Below are 15,042 nucleotides of genomic sequence, written 5' to 3'. Positions count from 1 at the left end.
CAGGGACCCGCAGAGAACCCCGCACAGAGCCCCGCACAGGGACCCGCACAGGGACCCGCACAGGGACCCGCACAGAGCCAGCGGCACCCAACGCGGGACCCCGTTCGAGCGCTCGGCGCTCCTGGCTCTGCCCCCCGCGTCCCTGCCACGGGCAGAACCGTCACAGAAGCTCGATGGCAACAACACAGAGATGCCGGTTTCTCTTGCCACATCCATCCCCAGCAGGCAGCAACCACCTCGGCCCTGGGCACGTCCCGCAGAGCGGGGGTCCCGCTGGGGTGATGGGGATGGAGAGCGGCGGCCAACAGAGCTCTGGGAAACAGCTGCTCTGCTCAGAGCTTGGGAGAGCAAAAGAAACATGGAGCCTCCTTGGAGAGAGTGGGGGGTCACAGCAGGGCCAGCACCTGCCCACAGCGGCTGGGGCACTGGGGAACCCCGACAGAAAGTGCCGGCAACTCGTGTCCCACTCGGATCCTCAGACCGAGGGCAGGCGGCCGTTCTCTTCCCCAATGAAGGGCCGATGCTCTTTGCCATGGGCAAGACCCTGTCCTGCTCTCTGACCGTGCCTGGGAAACACGGCGGAGCTCCCGCCGCTCCGGTGCTGCAGCACCGTGCAGAGGGGGCTCAGGGCAAGCCTGGAGCAATAAGGGCCCTTCAGCCTCCCCTCCAGCACCGAGCTAAGGGGACAGGAGGTGACACACAGCGGGGGAGCGTGTGTGAGCCTGGAAAGGGGCAATTTTCATTTCAGACCAGCCGTTCCCTAAGGGAAGGCTCCTCCTGTCCCCTCACATCGACAGAGTTGCTCTAAGTCCTTTGCACATCCTCTCCCAGGACCAACACCCTCCGTGTCCAGACCCGCTCGCTCCAAAGGGTCCAGCTTTATAGAACTGCTCAAGGATTGTCTCAAAAAGCCCAAACACTTGAGGAAAGATGACGCATGGAATGAACACACTGCAAAGGGTCTGGGTTTCCCCACATCTCTCGGGCCCAGCACCGCTCCAGCTTGCAAAGTTCATTCACAGAGACACTCCCTGAAGGGGACGCAGGTGCTCCCTGCGCAGGGGCCAAGCGGCTTCAGAGACCACCCAGAAACAGGGGAAGGAATAAAGTCTCCCAATGATGCTTAAGCCATGTTAACCCAGATGCTTGGAAAGACCCGAGGAGACTAAACCCACCAGCTGACACAGGTGGTCCCAGGGCAGCCCAACCTCCCGGGCTCCTCCAGCGCAGCGGCTGAAGCTGCAGCTCCCTCTGGCCTCTCTACACAAGGCATCGTACACTTCTGGAGGAGAAAAACCCCAAAGGCTGAATTCTCAGCATTTCGCAGCCTGTTGCGTGCAGCCCAGCGCAGGTCAGGCTGGAAGGGCCGCATCCTCCCGCTTCCCCTCGGCCGAGCCCCCGTGCCGCTCAGGGTCAGGGACCATTTCCCAGCCAAGCGTGGGGGTCACGGAGCAACACTACGAGGTGAACAAGGTAGCAACTGAAAGGGGAGAGGTTCTTGAAAGACTTTTGATGGATTATTTGGTAAATACAAGAAAACACGTAATGCAGCAGCTTGCAAGGTCCCCGTCCTGTGCTCACGAGAACAGCATCTGCAGGTAAGCGGGGAAGTCTGGGTCCTGTACTTCTAGGCAAGAAAACATCAGTTCATGAAGATCCTCAACATGCTGCAGAGGGGAAGAGCTTCCCATCAGCTCAATTACCTTCTGGGACCTGAATGAACCCATCCCGAGTGCTGTTGTGAAGACAGACGGGGGGGACTGTGCCCCGAGAGAACGGTCCCACTTCCTCACTCCTCCACCAGGAATCCCAAGGACAGTCTGAAGATTGTGATGAGAATAAAGAGATTTGGACGCTCTTTATCAAGTGAGGCTTGTAAAACACGTGAATAAGACCTGGCTCCCTCTGGTCTAACTGATTTCTTCTCTCTTGGAGATGAGGATGGGATTGCAGAGTTCAAGACAACGCTATTGTGTGTGTGTCCTGCTGCCAGGTGGATGAGCCTGATCAGAACGCACCCAGTGACACCAAATCCTCTCGCCCAAAGTCTGCAGCCCTCGAAAAGCAAACCGTCTCAGACATCCGAAGCAGCAATTTCCAACAGCAGATGTTACCACAGGCAACATGCCAGTCACCCAGCTTTTTGTCCAACAGAATCCGTGAACACCCCACCGCCCGCACGGGGCGCCAGGCTCCGGAGCGTGCGGATGCGCCTCCTCGGCTGCCCTGAGGTACGGGGGATACGTGGAAACCCAGCGTTGTGACCGCCGAGCACCGGGCAGGCGGGTACACCCGTGATCATGCGAGGTGCTACGTGGCTCGAGCAGGTTGCGGGTCCGGACGAGCCACACGTGGGGCTGGGCAGACGGAGGAACTCGCACTCGAGCGCGGCCGGTTCCCAGAGCTGCAGTTCTCATTGTCCGTGGCCGTGCCCGGTGCCGGCAGCGCCGCGGCAGCCGCTCAGACGGAGCTGCGGGCAGGGAGGGCCGGGGTGACGCCGCGGTGACGCCGCGGTGACGCCGCGGTGCAGCACGTGGGGACGTCCGCGGGAGAGCCGAGCTGAGCACGTCGCTGGCGCCAGGAATCGTTTGCTTCCCCGCAGTGTTACAGATCAAGACCAGTCACCAGTGAGTTTTGAATCCAAGTAAATTGGCATGGCTACTTTGGACTACTGTAACATGGGAGCAATTCTATTCAATGGCCTTTAATACATTGCATTTACATAGCACCGTTCATCCCAAGGTTTAAGTGCTTTAACGGAAGTGGGTACTGTACACCCATTAGCACAGGGGAAACCGAGGCACAGAGTGGTTAAATGACTTGCCTGACGTCACTCGGCAAAACCGTGGCAGAGTCTGGACAGCCTTAAACCTCCTGACTCCATCAGACCACACTGCTGCCTCAAATGAAGCCACTCCGGTCCCTGCCGTCCCCAGCAACGTGCTCCTACCAATTCTCCAGTGAGGTCTCAAACTCCTTTCTGATGCACAAATATATGACAACAACAACAACAAAAAAAGAAAAAAAAAAAGTGCAGTAAACTAAATGTTTAAAAAAGCACATTTGTGCTGTCTCTGTGCAAAGATAAAAGAAATAAATACATGATTAAAAAATTAAAAAGGTTCACAGTATCACACATGGATAGGTAGCTACGGTAGTGCACGTCTGGAAAACACTGTGTTACTACCAGGGTTCTCTACACCCAGCTGGATGTCTCCGGTGGGAGCTGTGGGTGAGCGGGTGGTTTCTTTGCTGCCCATGTCTGGGATAAGTAGAAATGGATGGTTATAGTTTTGCTCTGTTCTGAAACGCAGTGCCCGGGATCCTGCAGTGCAGCAATACTGGTGTCAGCAAGCTCTTCCCCATCCCACTGGAACGGCTGCATCAACGAAAAGGGAACACATCGACCTGCAGAGGGAATCGCTGCTCTCTGGGGCTTCTGTGTCTGCATAGAGATTACTGCAAGAGGCAGAGAAGAGAGAGTCAATGCCCGAGCACCCACCCTGCGCCCAGTCAGCTCCCCAGAATCAAAACGAGCGTCAGAGAGAGAAGTAACGACAACACGACTGGAGAACTTCAGCTCCCCAAAGCTTCCACAGCACCAAAGGATTTGGAGCAAGCCACAACCCTCGCTGCGCAGCCGGAATCTCGCCCGCCGGCGCGGAGCTGATCCGAGACGCAGCCCGGCTCTGCCACAGCCATGCCGGAGCCCCCTCCTGCGCACGGGCCCCTCTGCAAGCTGACCGTGCAGAGGGAGAGCCAGCTCCCCCCTCGACCCGCGGGCACCCAGCACACGTTTCTGTACACTTACTGTATCGCTCTCCTCATCGGAGACAGAGTGGAGTTGAGCGCTATAGTGGAGCGGGGAGTAAACCCAACTCCTCTCGTCTGTCGGCTGCCAGAGTGGCCAGAGACGGCGGGGAGAATGCAAGGAGAGCAGCAGCAGAGCAGGGAGCAAAGGAGAGAAGAGGAACAAAAATAAAAGGAGAAAATAAAAAGAGTAGGAAACAATACAGTAAAACCAGCTGTTCACCTGGAGGGAGAGAAAGGAGCTCAGTGCCAGCCCTCAGCAGAGGAACCTTCCTCATCGTCATCCTCAGTACGTACCTGCGCCCGCAGCCGGCACAGGGACGGGTGCCAGCAGCTGACGCTGGACCCTGCTCCAGCTGCACTGGGGACGGCACAACCTCTGCTCTCGCAGGACAGATTTGTAGAGCTTTGGAGATGCCAGGGAAACCTCAGTTCCCTGCAACAGCATCACCAAGAGCTGTGGGAAGGGACTTACCTACGGGCAGGGACAGCTCCGGGTTCCTGCTCCCAGCCCCCCCAGCTACACGCTGCAATCTCTGGTGTTCAGAAGCTTTACAGGGGAACCTGCCCTGGCCTGCTGTGCCTTCCCCCTCCCTGTGGGCCAAGCAAGGTGGGTGGGTTAGACCGTGGTGGATGGTGGCCACAGAACGGAAACAGTTCTTGGTGAGAGTCTTGGGGACAGCGGGGTGATGGGAACAAGCACGACAAAGGAGGCAAAACACAACAGGATCTTGGAAAGAATGAGGGGGAAGGGAATGAGTGTCAAGGGAGCAGCTTATGGCACCGGGTATTGGTGTGACAGAACACGCGGCTGCTGCTGACACCGCACAGGGGAGCTCAGGCGGGCTCAGGCGCCGGCGTTTGCTCCCAGCATTGCCGGGGGACCCACTTCCCCTGCAAACAGGCTCTTTGGGGTCCAGAGGCGCTCCCAGAGAGAGGAAACTGCCCCCTTGGACTCAGCCTGGGGTTTGCAAAGGAACAGAAATGGAACTGGGTGCTTGGAAGAAGCTTGGGGGGGTTCCCAGCCTGGGAACCAAGTGTAACAGTCTACGATGTACAGGAAACTACAAGAAGGCAGAGGAGCTTTGAAGCACTGGGCTCTGCATGCTGAACCCCCTCGATAATTGCAGCTTCATTAGCAGAGACCGCTGGGAGGAAGGAAGGAAGAGAAACTCTTGCCTGGAGCTTCTTACAGGGCTCTGCTAGAGGCACAGGAAAGCTCAACATCCTGTTTCTCATCCATCCTGACTGAACCACAGTCTCCAGCTGCCTTTTTTGGAGCCTCAGAGAATACAGGGAGCTGCAAACCCAGCAGGGAGATAAAGGAGCATCCGGTGCTTGGGATTAACCCTCCCGGTGCTGGGGCAGCCAAAGGGGCAGGAGGTGCTGCCCGGAGGGGCTGCCCATTTGTCCCCATCGGTGCAGCACCATCCTCGTGCCCCCGTGTCCCCCAGAACCCGCCTGGTGCCCCTGCCTGGTGCACAGGGTGCTGCCAGGACCAGGCCACGCAAAGCGCTGTGCCGAGGCCGCGACAGCGCTGCCATTGCCCTCGGAGGACTCCAGCTCTCCCAAAGCCTGAGAAATGAAATACTAACAGCAGCCTGAGAGCTGGATTCAGGCCCTAAATGCTCATCTGTCTCCCTGCGTCTTTCGGAAAGGAAAACCCTCGCTGCTCACAGAGCACTTGGGTGCTGTTGAGAAGGGCCGGAGGGCAGAAACTGCACCTGACCCAGCAGCAGCACCTGACTCCTTTGGCTTTATGAGTTGCTCGCTATCCCAGCTACCAGAAAGACAACAAGTCACAAGCCTAAACGCTTGTATTTGCAACTGGATTTTTAGCAGCTTCAAAACATCTTAATGGTCTCTTTGGAACCCTGTCTGGCTTCCTGGCCCAACAGAGCTGAGCTTAACATCACCTACAAAGACTCAGGTGCCTTTGCCTTCTGGCCAGGTCTGGTGCCTGCAAGTTCGTCTAAGGGCTGGGAGACACCGCAGCCCTTCCCGCGGCAGGAGCTGCGTCACCAGCCGGCAGAAAAGCGGGGCAGAGCACGTTTCTGCAAGACCCCACAGGGAGATCCAGCTGTGTGATTTCGATTTGCTTCCCTGGTTTCTGCTGGGCTGGTTCCGAATGGCCCCACAGTCCAGAGCCGCAGCACCCGAGGGAAGGGGAGCGCTGGCCCCAGTGTTTCAAAGCTGCAGCTCTGCTCCCCTACGCGCTGGCGCGTTCACTTACAATCCCAGAGGAACGCGAGGTGGTTCGCAGTCTGCACTGGCGGGGAGAGTAAATCCAGTACCTCCCATCCGTGAACTGGATGGCCCCAGGGTGGGTGAAGTGACAAAGCAAACAGAGGAGAAAAGGATGATGTGAAAGAGAGGATGAAAGAGAAAGCGAAAAACAAGGGGCTGGGCAACTCCAGGGCTGAACGGATCAGCGGGCGGGAAAGCCGTGCGTGGGGAGAGCAGCGCCCATGCCCTGCCGCAGGATCTGCACTTTCATCCTCCTGTGGGTGAGCAGGAGGGTGTAGAACTCTCCGTTCAGGAGCAGACGTCCAAAGATCAGATCACAGTCCCCTGGGACTTGCCGAATGATCCTCTGCACACAGCATCGCTTCACCAGCACCGCTCCTCAACACTCCTGCGGGAGCCGCTGGGCTCCAGCCCTGCTGCGCCCCCACCGGAGCTCCAGCTCAAGTGGTTTTCCAAGGAGAGCACCCGGGAGAACCCAAATCAGCTTTTCCCTTCATCCCAGCAGTGAGAAACACTCCACAGCACACGACACACATTTAATGCAAAACTCAAGGACTTAGATGAAGTATGAAATGCTGATGAGCAGTCAGTCACGCTCTCTGTGAGCACAGACTGCAAACATATGGTTTCCTCTGCAGAGAGAGGCGCCCCTCAAGCTGGGGGGAGTCCATATGCCCAGGGACAGGGAGGAAAAGGAGCTGACCCTTGCTGGAAGACATATGCCGGTGGAGCAGGCGCTATCTGCAGGCAGCTTGCACACAGCTGCCATCCACAGGCAAAGAAAGAGCAGCCAGTGTTAGAGGGAGCTGTTTGCATTGTGAACAGCATGCATAAAAACCCAAACAGACAAGCTTTTAAAATGGAGCCGATTCCTTCCAGAGCTCCCGCAAGCCTGGCAATGACTCGGCAAGGAGTGAGCAGCTCTGCAGCAGTCACGCAAGCACGAGGAGAGGCAAACGTTGCGGTTTTAGCTGGGCCTGAAGGAGCTCATCACAAGGGCTCCACTCATCCCCACAGAACCAACAGAAACGAGTCAGAGCAGGGAGGGGCTGGGCACCTCTTTTAATGGGAATGTTTGAGCAGCTGGGCACGGGGAGAGCTCCCCGCGTCAGACCCTCCGCTCTGCTCTGGGAATCCACAGGGCAGGGACACGTTGCTAAAAACTCTCCTCTGGTCAGCAGGAGCTGCTCAGACATTGCGCGAGCTGAGAGAGGAACACAGCGCCAGGCTCCACCGCACTCTGCTGCCAACCAGCACCCCCCTCACTTACTCCCTGGCTCAGCACTAGGTTTCCACTGCACCACCTAATGCAGCTGCCTGCAGGGAAAGGAAAAGCCAGAGTTGAGCAGAGCCAGAGGTCAGCCCTGCTGCAACCACCTCCCTTCTGGCCCTCGGCCACCGTGGCACGTTTGTGCTCAGGAAAGCAGCCAGGCTCTGCCTGAGGAAGGAGGAACCTCTGTTCTTCCTTCTCTACTTCTCAGTGGCACCTACGCTCACCTTGGCTTGTCCCGGGAGTGAACACGCTGGCCCAGATAACCCCTTCCAGTGTGTGCACACCCACAGCTACATCCACAGCAGCCGTGCCACCCACTGAGCCCCACCAGCTGCCGTTTTGAGTTCTCCAAGGGTTAACCCAGCTCCCTGCATTCAAAGCCCATCCAGCGTTAAGATCTCAAGGTGCTCAACATGGGGCAGACGCTGCCCTGCACCCGACTGCCTGAAATCGAGACTGTTACAGCCTCATCCAACCTTTTCCATCACACCCCTAAGAGGCCAGGCAGAGAAGGTATCTTACAAAGTATATGTCTGTGACTGGCACGTCATCTTCATCCGAGGCCTGGCTGGCTGGCTCGGAGGCCTGGCTGGCCGTCTCCACCTCTATTGTAGCTGTGGACGTTACAATGGCACAGGCTGAAGAAGCCGCCTCCCTGGAGAAGGGAAGAAATTACAGAGTCTAGTCGCTGCAATCAGAAAAGGAGAAAACAAAACTATGATTTATTGTAAAGGAGCTGAAGACACTCCACTGTCACATCTAGAAAGATCAAGTCAGGTTGGGAGCAGCAGCGCTCAGCTCCACTGGGCAAACACCGTCTCTCCAGGAGAGATGGTGCCCTACAAAGCCTCCAGCACAAGCTGCCACCAGGCCGGGCTCTGCAAAGCTGCCTAGTGCTCCAGAACACTCACTCTTTGTCATCTTCTTCAGGAGCTACGATCTCAACGTCACACTTGGGCTCCAGCTCGACGCTGATCTGCTGAAGCTCCTCCTCAACCCGCACCTCCTCGTGTGACCTGGAAAGCAAAGAGAGGCCCAAAGGCTCAGCCGGGCTCTAGTTAAGCAGAGTCCTCAATTTTAGGTCAGGTGAATGAGTCCTGAGCCAGCTCGGCCTGTCAGGAGCGAGCCGGCTGCTCTGCCCGCGCTGCCGGCACAGCCGGAGCTGTCGATCCGCCCAGCGCCGAGGAGCCGGATAACCCCAAATCCCAGGCAAAAGAGTCAGTCCTGTCAGACTGCAGTGCTGCAGACTAACGAGGCAGGAAAAGAGGACAAGAGGAAAGGGATTAATTAGCCAGTGCTGCAGAAAAGACAGGCAGTGTCAAATGGAGTATGGGAGGACGGAGGAGAATTGGCCTCCGGGGAAAACCTGTGTCCAGGATTAGCCCAGAGTTATCTATCAACCACACAAGGGCCAAAGCCTCCGACCTCTTCCGATACTCCCAGTGCACCAAGGCTGCTCAGGCACGCTCCAGGGTTAACATCAGATTTATCTGCACGCTCAGGAGCTGTTTGTGACAGTCTTCAATTTAATACCTTGTGCTATTAAAGTAATTGCTTGTGCTAGCGGGGCTGGCTCCATAGTCCTCATGGGAAGGAGCAGCAGGGCTTGCCAAGCCGAGGGCTCCGGGCCCAGCAGCACCGTCCTGCCCGGTGCTGGGAGCGCTGCTCAGCGCCCTGCTGGGCTCTTGCTCTGCTCCTGGCGGGGGTGGATCCCAGAAACCCGGAGGAATAATCAGAGGTGTGACGTGTTCTTGCGCAAATTGCACAAGGGCTTTTTCATTTCAGCTCAAGAATGTAAATTCATGCCTTAGGAACTTTGTTCTTGCGCTGGGTTTCACCAAGGGATCACAGAGTGCTCTGCAAATCCCCAGGTTCCCGCTCCCCTGCAAAGGGCGCGCTGAGACACGGGCACCGGAGATGGAGAAACTGGGCAAAAAGCAAAGAAGGTCACACTTCTGTGGGGTGGTTGTAGCTGTGGCAAATCTGTGACAGACAGATCTACTCGTGACCAGGTCACCGAGCTCCCTGGGTGGCGCAGGGACAGTCACTCTAGGACACGGTTCACCTGAGCTGTTTCTGGACGAGCAGCCACGTCCGGCAGCAGCGCCGTCCAGGAGGCACCGCGGGGGCCACGCGCGTGAGGTCGCTGCCAAACGGTCCCTGAGTTTAAGTCTCTGGTTTTCAGCAGTTTCAGACAGGGGATTCGGCAGAGGTGAGGTGCTTCTCAAGTCACAGAATCACAGAATCGACTGGGCTGGAAAAGACCTCAGAGATCATCGAGTCCAACCCTTGGTCCAACTCCAGTCCATTGACTAGATCATGGCACTAAGTGCCATGTCCAGTCTCAGTTTCAAAACCTCCAGGGCCGCTGAGTCCAGCACCTCCCTGGGCAGCCATTCCAATCCTGACCACTCTCTCTGCACAGAATTGCTTTCTCATCTCCAGCCTCAATTTCCCCTGGCAGAGTTGAAGCCCATGGCCCCTTGTCCTATTGCTGATGCCTGGGAGAAGAGCCCAATCCCCCCCTGGCTAGAACTGCCCTTCAGGTAGTTCTAGAGAGTGCTGAGCTCAGCTCTGAGCCTCCTCTTCTCCAGACTAAACAAGCCCAGCTCCCTCAGCCTCTCCCCATAGGGCTTGTGCTCAAGTCCCTTCCCCAGTCTTGTTGCTCTTCTCTGGACCCGCTCCAGCACTTCAATCTCTTTCCTGAACTGAGGTGTCCCTGACACCTCAACAGGTGCTGCAAATCAACAGCAAGCAGGTCCTTGCCCTCCAGTGCCAGGAATTTACCAAGATTCAGTGACGCGAAGCATCCACAGGTATTTAACTAGAGGCCAGTCAGTCTCACCGCTGTGCCTGGCAAGATCACGGCGGATCCTCCTGGAAACTACACAAAGGCCCATGGAAGATAAGGAGGTGAGTGGTGACAGCCACCGTGGCTTCACTAAGGGCAAATGGGGCCTGACAAATGTGGTGGCCTTCAATAACGGGGTCACAGTGTTGGTGGGCAAGGTTAGAGCAACCGACATCATCTCCCTGGACTTGTGCAAAGCATTTGACACTGTCCCGCATGACACCCTTGTCTCTGAAGTGGGGAGACGTGGATTGTGCAGATGGACCACTCGATAGACAAGGACTTGGCTGGATGGTCACACTCAAAGAGTTGTGGTCAGTGACTCAGTGGCCAAGTGGAGACCAGGGATGAGTCACATTCCTCAGGGATCGGCTCTGGGACGGGAGCTGCTTAATGTCTCAGTCAGTGACACGGACAGTGGGATCGAGTGCACCCTCAGCACGTTTGCCAGCGACACCACGCTGTGTGGTGTGGTTAACATGCTGGAGGGAAGGGATCCATCCAGGGGGACGTGGACAGGCTGGAGAGCTGGAACCATGTGAATCTCCTGAGGTTCAACAAGGCCAAGTGCAAGGTCCTGCACCTGGGTCTGGGCAATCGCAAGCAAAATCCAGGCTGGGATTGAGAGCAGCGCTGAGGAGAAGGACTTGGGGTGTTGTTTGACGAGAAGCTCAACATGACCCAGAAATGTGTGTCTGCAGCCCAGAAAGCTGATTGAATCCTGGGCTGCATCCCAGCCCGTGGGCAGCAGGTGGAGGGAGGGGATTCCCCACTCTGGTGAGACCCCTGCAGTGCTGGTCCAGCTCTGGAGCCCCAAACTTCAGAAGAACATGGAGCTGCTGGAACAAGTCCAGAGGAGGCCATGAAGATGATCAAAGAGCTGGAACAGCTCTGCTGGGGGACAGGCTGAGAGAGTTGGGGTGTTCAGCTGGAGAAGAGAAGCTCCAGGGAGACCTTAGGGCGGCCTTTCGGGACTTAAAAGGGGCTGATGAGAAAGATGGGGACGGACTTTTGAGCAGGGCCTGTTGTGACAGGACAAGGGGTGATGGTTTAAACTAAAGGAGGGAGATTCAGGCTGGACATGGGGAAGGAATTGTTGCCCTGAGGGTGGTGAGAGCCTGGCCCAGGTTGGCCAGAGAGGTGGTGGATGAACCATCCCTGGAGACACCCCAGGCCAGGCTGGACGGGGTCTGAGCAACCTGAGCTGGTGAAGATGTCCCTGTCATGGCAGGGGAGGTGGAACTGGACGACCTTTAAGGTCCCTTCCAACCCAAACCATTCTGTGATTTTTCACTGAGAAATACCACAGAAAGGGATTTTTTTCCCAGTGCACGTGGTGTGAAGCTCAGCTCATCACTAAACGCTAGGAACGAGGGAAGATGTCTGTAAGATGGTGCCAGCCCTCATCTTCAAAGCTCTTGCCTTCCTCTAAAGCACCAGACACCGACTGCAGGGACGGAGGACGGCAGCCTGGCCAGCAGCTCCTCTGGCTCTGATGTGCATGTCAGAGTCAGCGCCTACAACACAAGATGTCCCGGAAAGCGAGGGCAGAGCCAGCAGCAAACGAAGGGCCCTCACACAGATCCCGCTGACACAGGCAATGGGGTCATTATTACCAGCGCAAAAAATATGCAAGATAATTATATGATACAAGCCTCTAAATCCAGACATCCCTATGCAGTAGGGGATTTCTGTCCTACCTTGCCCTTGGCTCTGAGCCACCTATCGCCACAGGAGGGGGAAAAAAAAGAAACAACCTCAAAGTACCCGAGTTTCTGAAAACACTTGAAGCTGTTTCTCCGGGGACTGAGGCTGCGCAGCACCTCACAAAATCAGATCCCTTTCCCATGCTCACAGCTGCTGCACCAGGTGCAGCAGATGCACAGGGGGGAATGTTCCTGCTGCTAAGGCTCACTTACCCAGACGGGACAGAAATGACCTTCCCAGTGCTGGTCCTGGTTGGGTGGGTAAATTTGGACAACTTGGTTGTCCCTCTTCTCATCAAATAACAGGAGTAATATTTAAGATTACTCGCAAAGCACTGAAAGATCTGCTTAAAAGGAAAATTCTGTGTGAGAAATAGGGATCGTTTGATTGCAGGAAGCGGCTCATCCTGCAGTGAACCATGCCAAAATCTCGGGGCTGCCAAGACTCATGTGCTGCCCTCCGAGAGACCTCAGCACAGGACAGACGTGAGGAGGTGTCTGTGCAGCAGCACAACAAGAGACGAGACACTTTTCTCACCTGCCATCCTGCCCTGAGGAGTGTGTGCGCCTCCTGCAGAGAGAAACCACAACAGTTGAGTTTGAGGAGGGATTTAAGACAGAAATCCTACACTGCCCCCCAATGTAACCCCCACCCCATGAGGGAGATGTTCTACTTAACAGCTGACACTTCTCCTAGCAATAATTAATCCCATCAAAGCTGTGTTTGCTTGCTCCCAGGAGAGATTTAATTAAAATCGATCATTAGCATTCCAGAGCATAGGGCAGCCTGCCGAGATCTGCACATGGACGGGAACGGCAGCAGCGCGACTCCAGCGGGCGCGGGGGACGAGCGTTGTCCTCACCTGTACCTGGGCTGCTCAGAGGTCTCCGAAGGGGATCGCTCGGGAACAGAGAGGGATGTAGAAGACAATGTGGTGGCTATGGAGGCCGTGGTGGCTTCTTCAAAGGAAGGAGGAGTGCAGGGGAGCAGGTCTGGCCTGCCTGCTGGCCCGGAGCGGAGGGCAGGAGAGATGCAGGAAGAAGAACATGAGTAGGTCAAACACCAACACCTGACCTACAGCAGCCCCGTGTGAGGCTGTTCCACCATCAACCATCCACTGGGACTGGTCGCTTCAAAGCACCAACAGGCAAGAAGCTGAGCCGGGCTGATGAACGCAACAGCTTCGCCCAAGGCATCCTCTAGGGAGAGCCCGTACGCACCGTGTCCAGCACGACAGTGCTTCAGGAGACACCAGTGAAGACATCTCACTGGTAACCAAAGCCAGATTAAAGGCTTGGATCGCCAGAGCTCAGTATCCAAGTGAAGGAAGAGCTGAACCGAATGCTCACTGCTTTGCACACCTCCGTGCTCGAGGAGCCTGTCCTTCAGCACGGACCTACACATCCAGCCCAGGTGGATGTGATGAAAGGGCAGCACACAATCAAACCACTCATCTTTTCATTGGCAAGATCTTGCCCTAGTAATTGTCCAAACATTGTCATTAGATCCCTCTCTCATTTTTTCTTTTTTAAGGGTGGAAAATGTAACTTTCTGATTGCTTTCAGGCTGCGACTACTGGTGCCAGTTGGCAGCAGCTGCCTTGCAGCAGTGCCACAAGCGACTGTTCGTATTGCAGAACCACACAGTGCTGCGAAGAAGGGATTTGGCTGTCTTTGATGCAGAGGCGTTGCTTCCCCAGTCAACTACCTGCTTGTCCTGTGACAAAACAGTATCCTCTTACCTTCTCCCCTGTCCTGGTTAAGTTTAGCACCTGCAAAGCACAGCAAGACCTGCAATGAAGAGCTCTCTATTCATCAAGGAAGATGTGGCTGGTGCACAGTGGGGAGCTCGCCGAGAACAGGGGAGCATCCTAAGGAACTGCTTGGAGAGAGAGGGTAATCACACCACCATCAGCCCCCAAACGAGACCGTTACCTTCGTCATCAAGCGTGGGGTAACTCCTGGCCGCGCGGAGATCATACTGTGTGTCGTCCTTTTCCGAGGGAAGCTGGCTGGCGGAAAGCGCAGCCATGGGACCGGCCGTCTTCACAGCCAGCAAGGCACTGCGCCCTTTCTTGGAGGGAGACGACTTCAGAGCTGGGCGAGAAGAGTCAAAGAGAAGATGAAATTACTAACTGCGGTCACACCAAAGCACTCTTCCCTTCGCAATGAGAGGCCCGTGCCCTCCGCCGCACGCACGTGTGCTCTGCAAGTGCTGCCTCCAAAGGCTGAGCGCGAGTCGGGCTGCAGGGATTGCTCCGGGCTGGGAGCCCGAGCAGAACAAAGCGAGTCCTGACAAGCCCAGGGCTTTGCTGTTCCCCAGCCTGACTGTGTGCTCCAGGTGAATGGCCTGGCCAGGCTGCAGCCACCAACCCTGCAGACGGACACAGGCTCTGCCTCGGCCTCACCGCAGGGCAGCGGCTCCTGGAATAGGTACTTACAGGAATTCTTTCGAAACACTGTGTTGGTCATGAACTTGAAGAATCTCTCTGCATAAAAGCTGGGTCTGTGTACTGACACCGTGTCCTATAAAGGCAAGAAGCAATTGTTTAATTCTGAAATTATCCCTCCAGGCAGAATTTCTGTAACGAGCGATGCAGTCTTTTTTATCCCAACATTTAGCACTGACAGAGTGTTAAAATGGAAAGGCTTAACTGAAATGATCTGATTAATGCTATAAATAAGCCTGAAGCCTTTGATTTGATTGCATTTGATTATATTCTTGCTGTAATTTTATAATGGATTTTGGTGATTTTATTCCTTTGTAGACTTCCTGCATTTTTAAAGTATTGGCCTGATTACAAACCTTGAATTTCTTCTGGCTTTGCTGTCTGGCCTTCAGAGCACACCTGGACACCGAAACTCGGCCAAGGGTCTCCTTATCTTTAAAATGGTTTGCACTTCTTGTTTAAAATAGTAAAACTGAAGCTGTCTCCGCTTCTGACGTTTCACTGTGCTACTATGACTTGGCATCTACACCTTCCTTTGCCTCATTGTTTAAGAGAAGCTGAGGTATGCAATGCCAAAAAACAGTTGCCCATCCAAAGTTGCTCTTTTGTAAACATGCACCTGGCTGCTGCGGGAGCCAAGACAGCAAGGAAACCCTCCAAGGGGTTTATTACCAGATTGCTTACTGGAGTGGAAACACAGTCACC

General features: G+C 55.5%; 1 protein-coding gene across 1 annotated transcript; it reads right to left on the bottom strand.

Moving 5' to 3' along the window:
* Nucleotides 1-1,495: 1,495 nt before the first annotated feature.
* On the bottom strand, nt 1,496-14,413 carry LOC309449905 (phosphatidylinositol 4-phosphate 5-kinase type-1 gamma-like; the record flags this gene model as incomplete). Its single annotated transcript, XM_082076432.1, has 10 exons — nt 1,496-3,459; nt 3,812-3,895; nt 6,044-6,118; nt 7,853-7,985; nt 8,242-8,346; nt 12,426-12,458; nt 12,751-12,889; nt 13,630-13,659; nt 13,823-13,984; nt 14,329-14,413. Coding segments are annotated over 10 exons (849 nt in total), but the record flags the coding sequence as incomplete, so codon positions are not given.
* Between the last annotated feature and the right edge of the window lie 629 nt (nt 14,414-15,042).

The sequence above is a fragment of the Streptopelia decaocto genome (assembly GCF_964273445.1).
Source record: "Streptopelia decaocto genome assembly, contig: SUPER_24_unloc_1, whole genome shotgun sequence".
Taxonomy (NCBI): domain Eukaryota; kingdom Metazoa; phylum Chordata; class Aves; order Columbiformes; family Columbidae; genus Streptopelia; species Streptopelia decaocto.
This window is presented reverse-complemented; position numbering and strand designations above follow the sequence as displayed.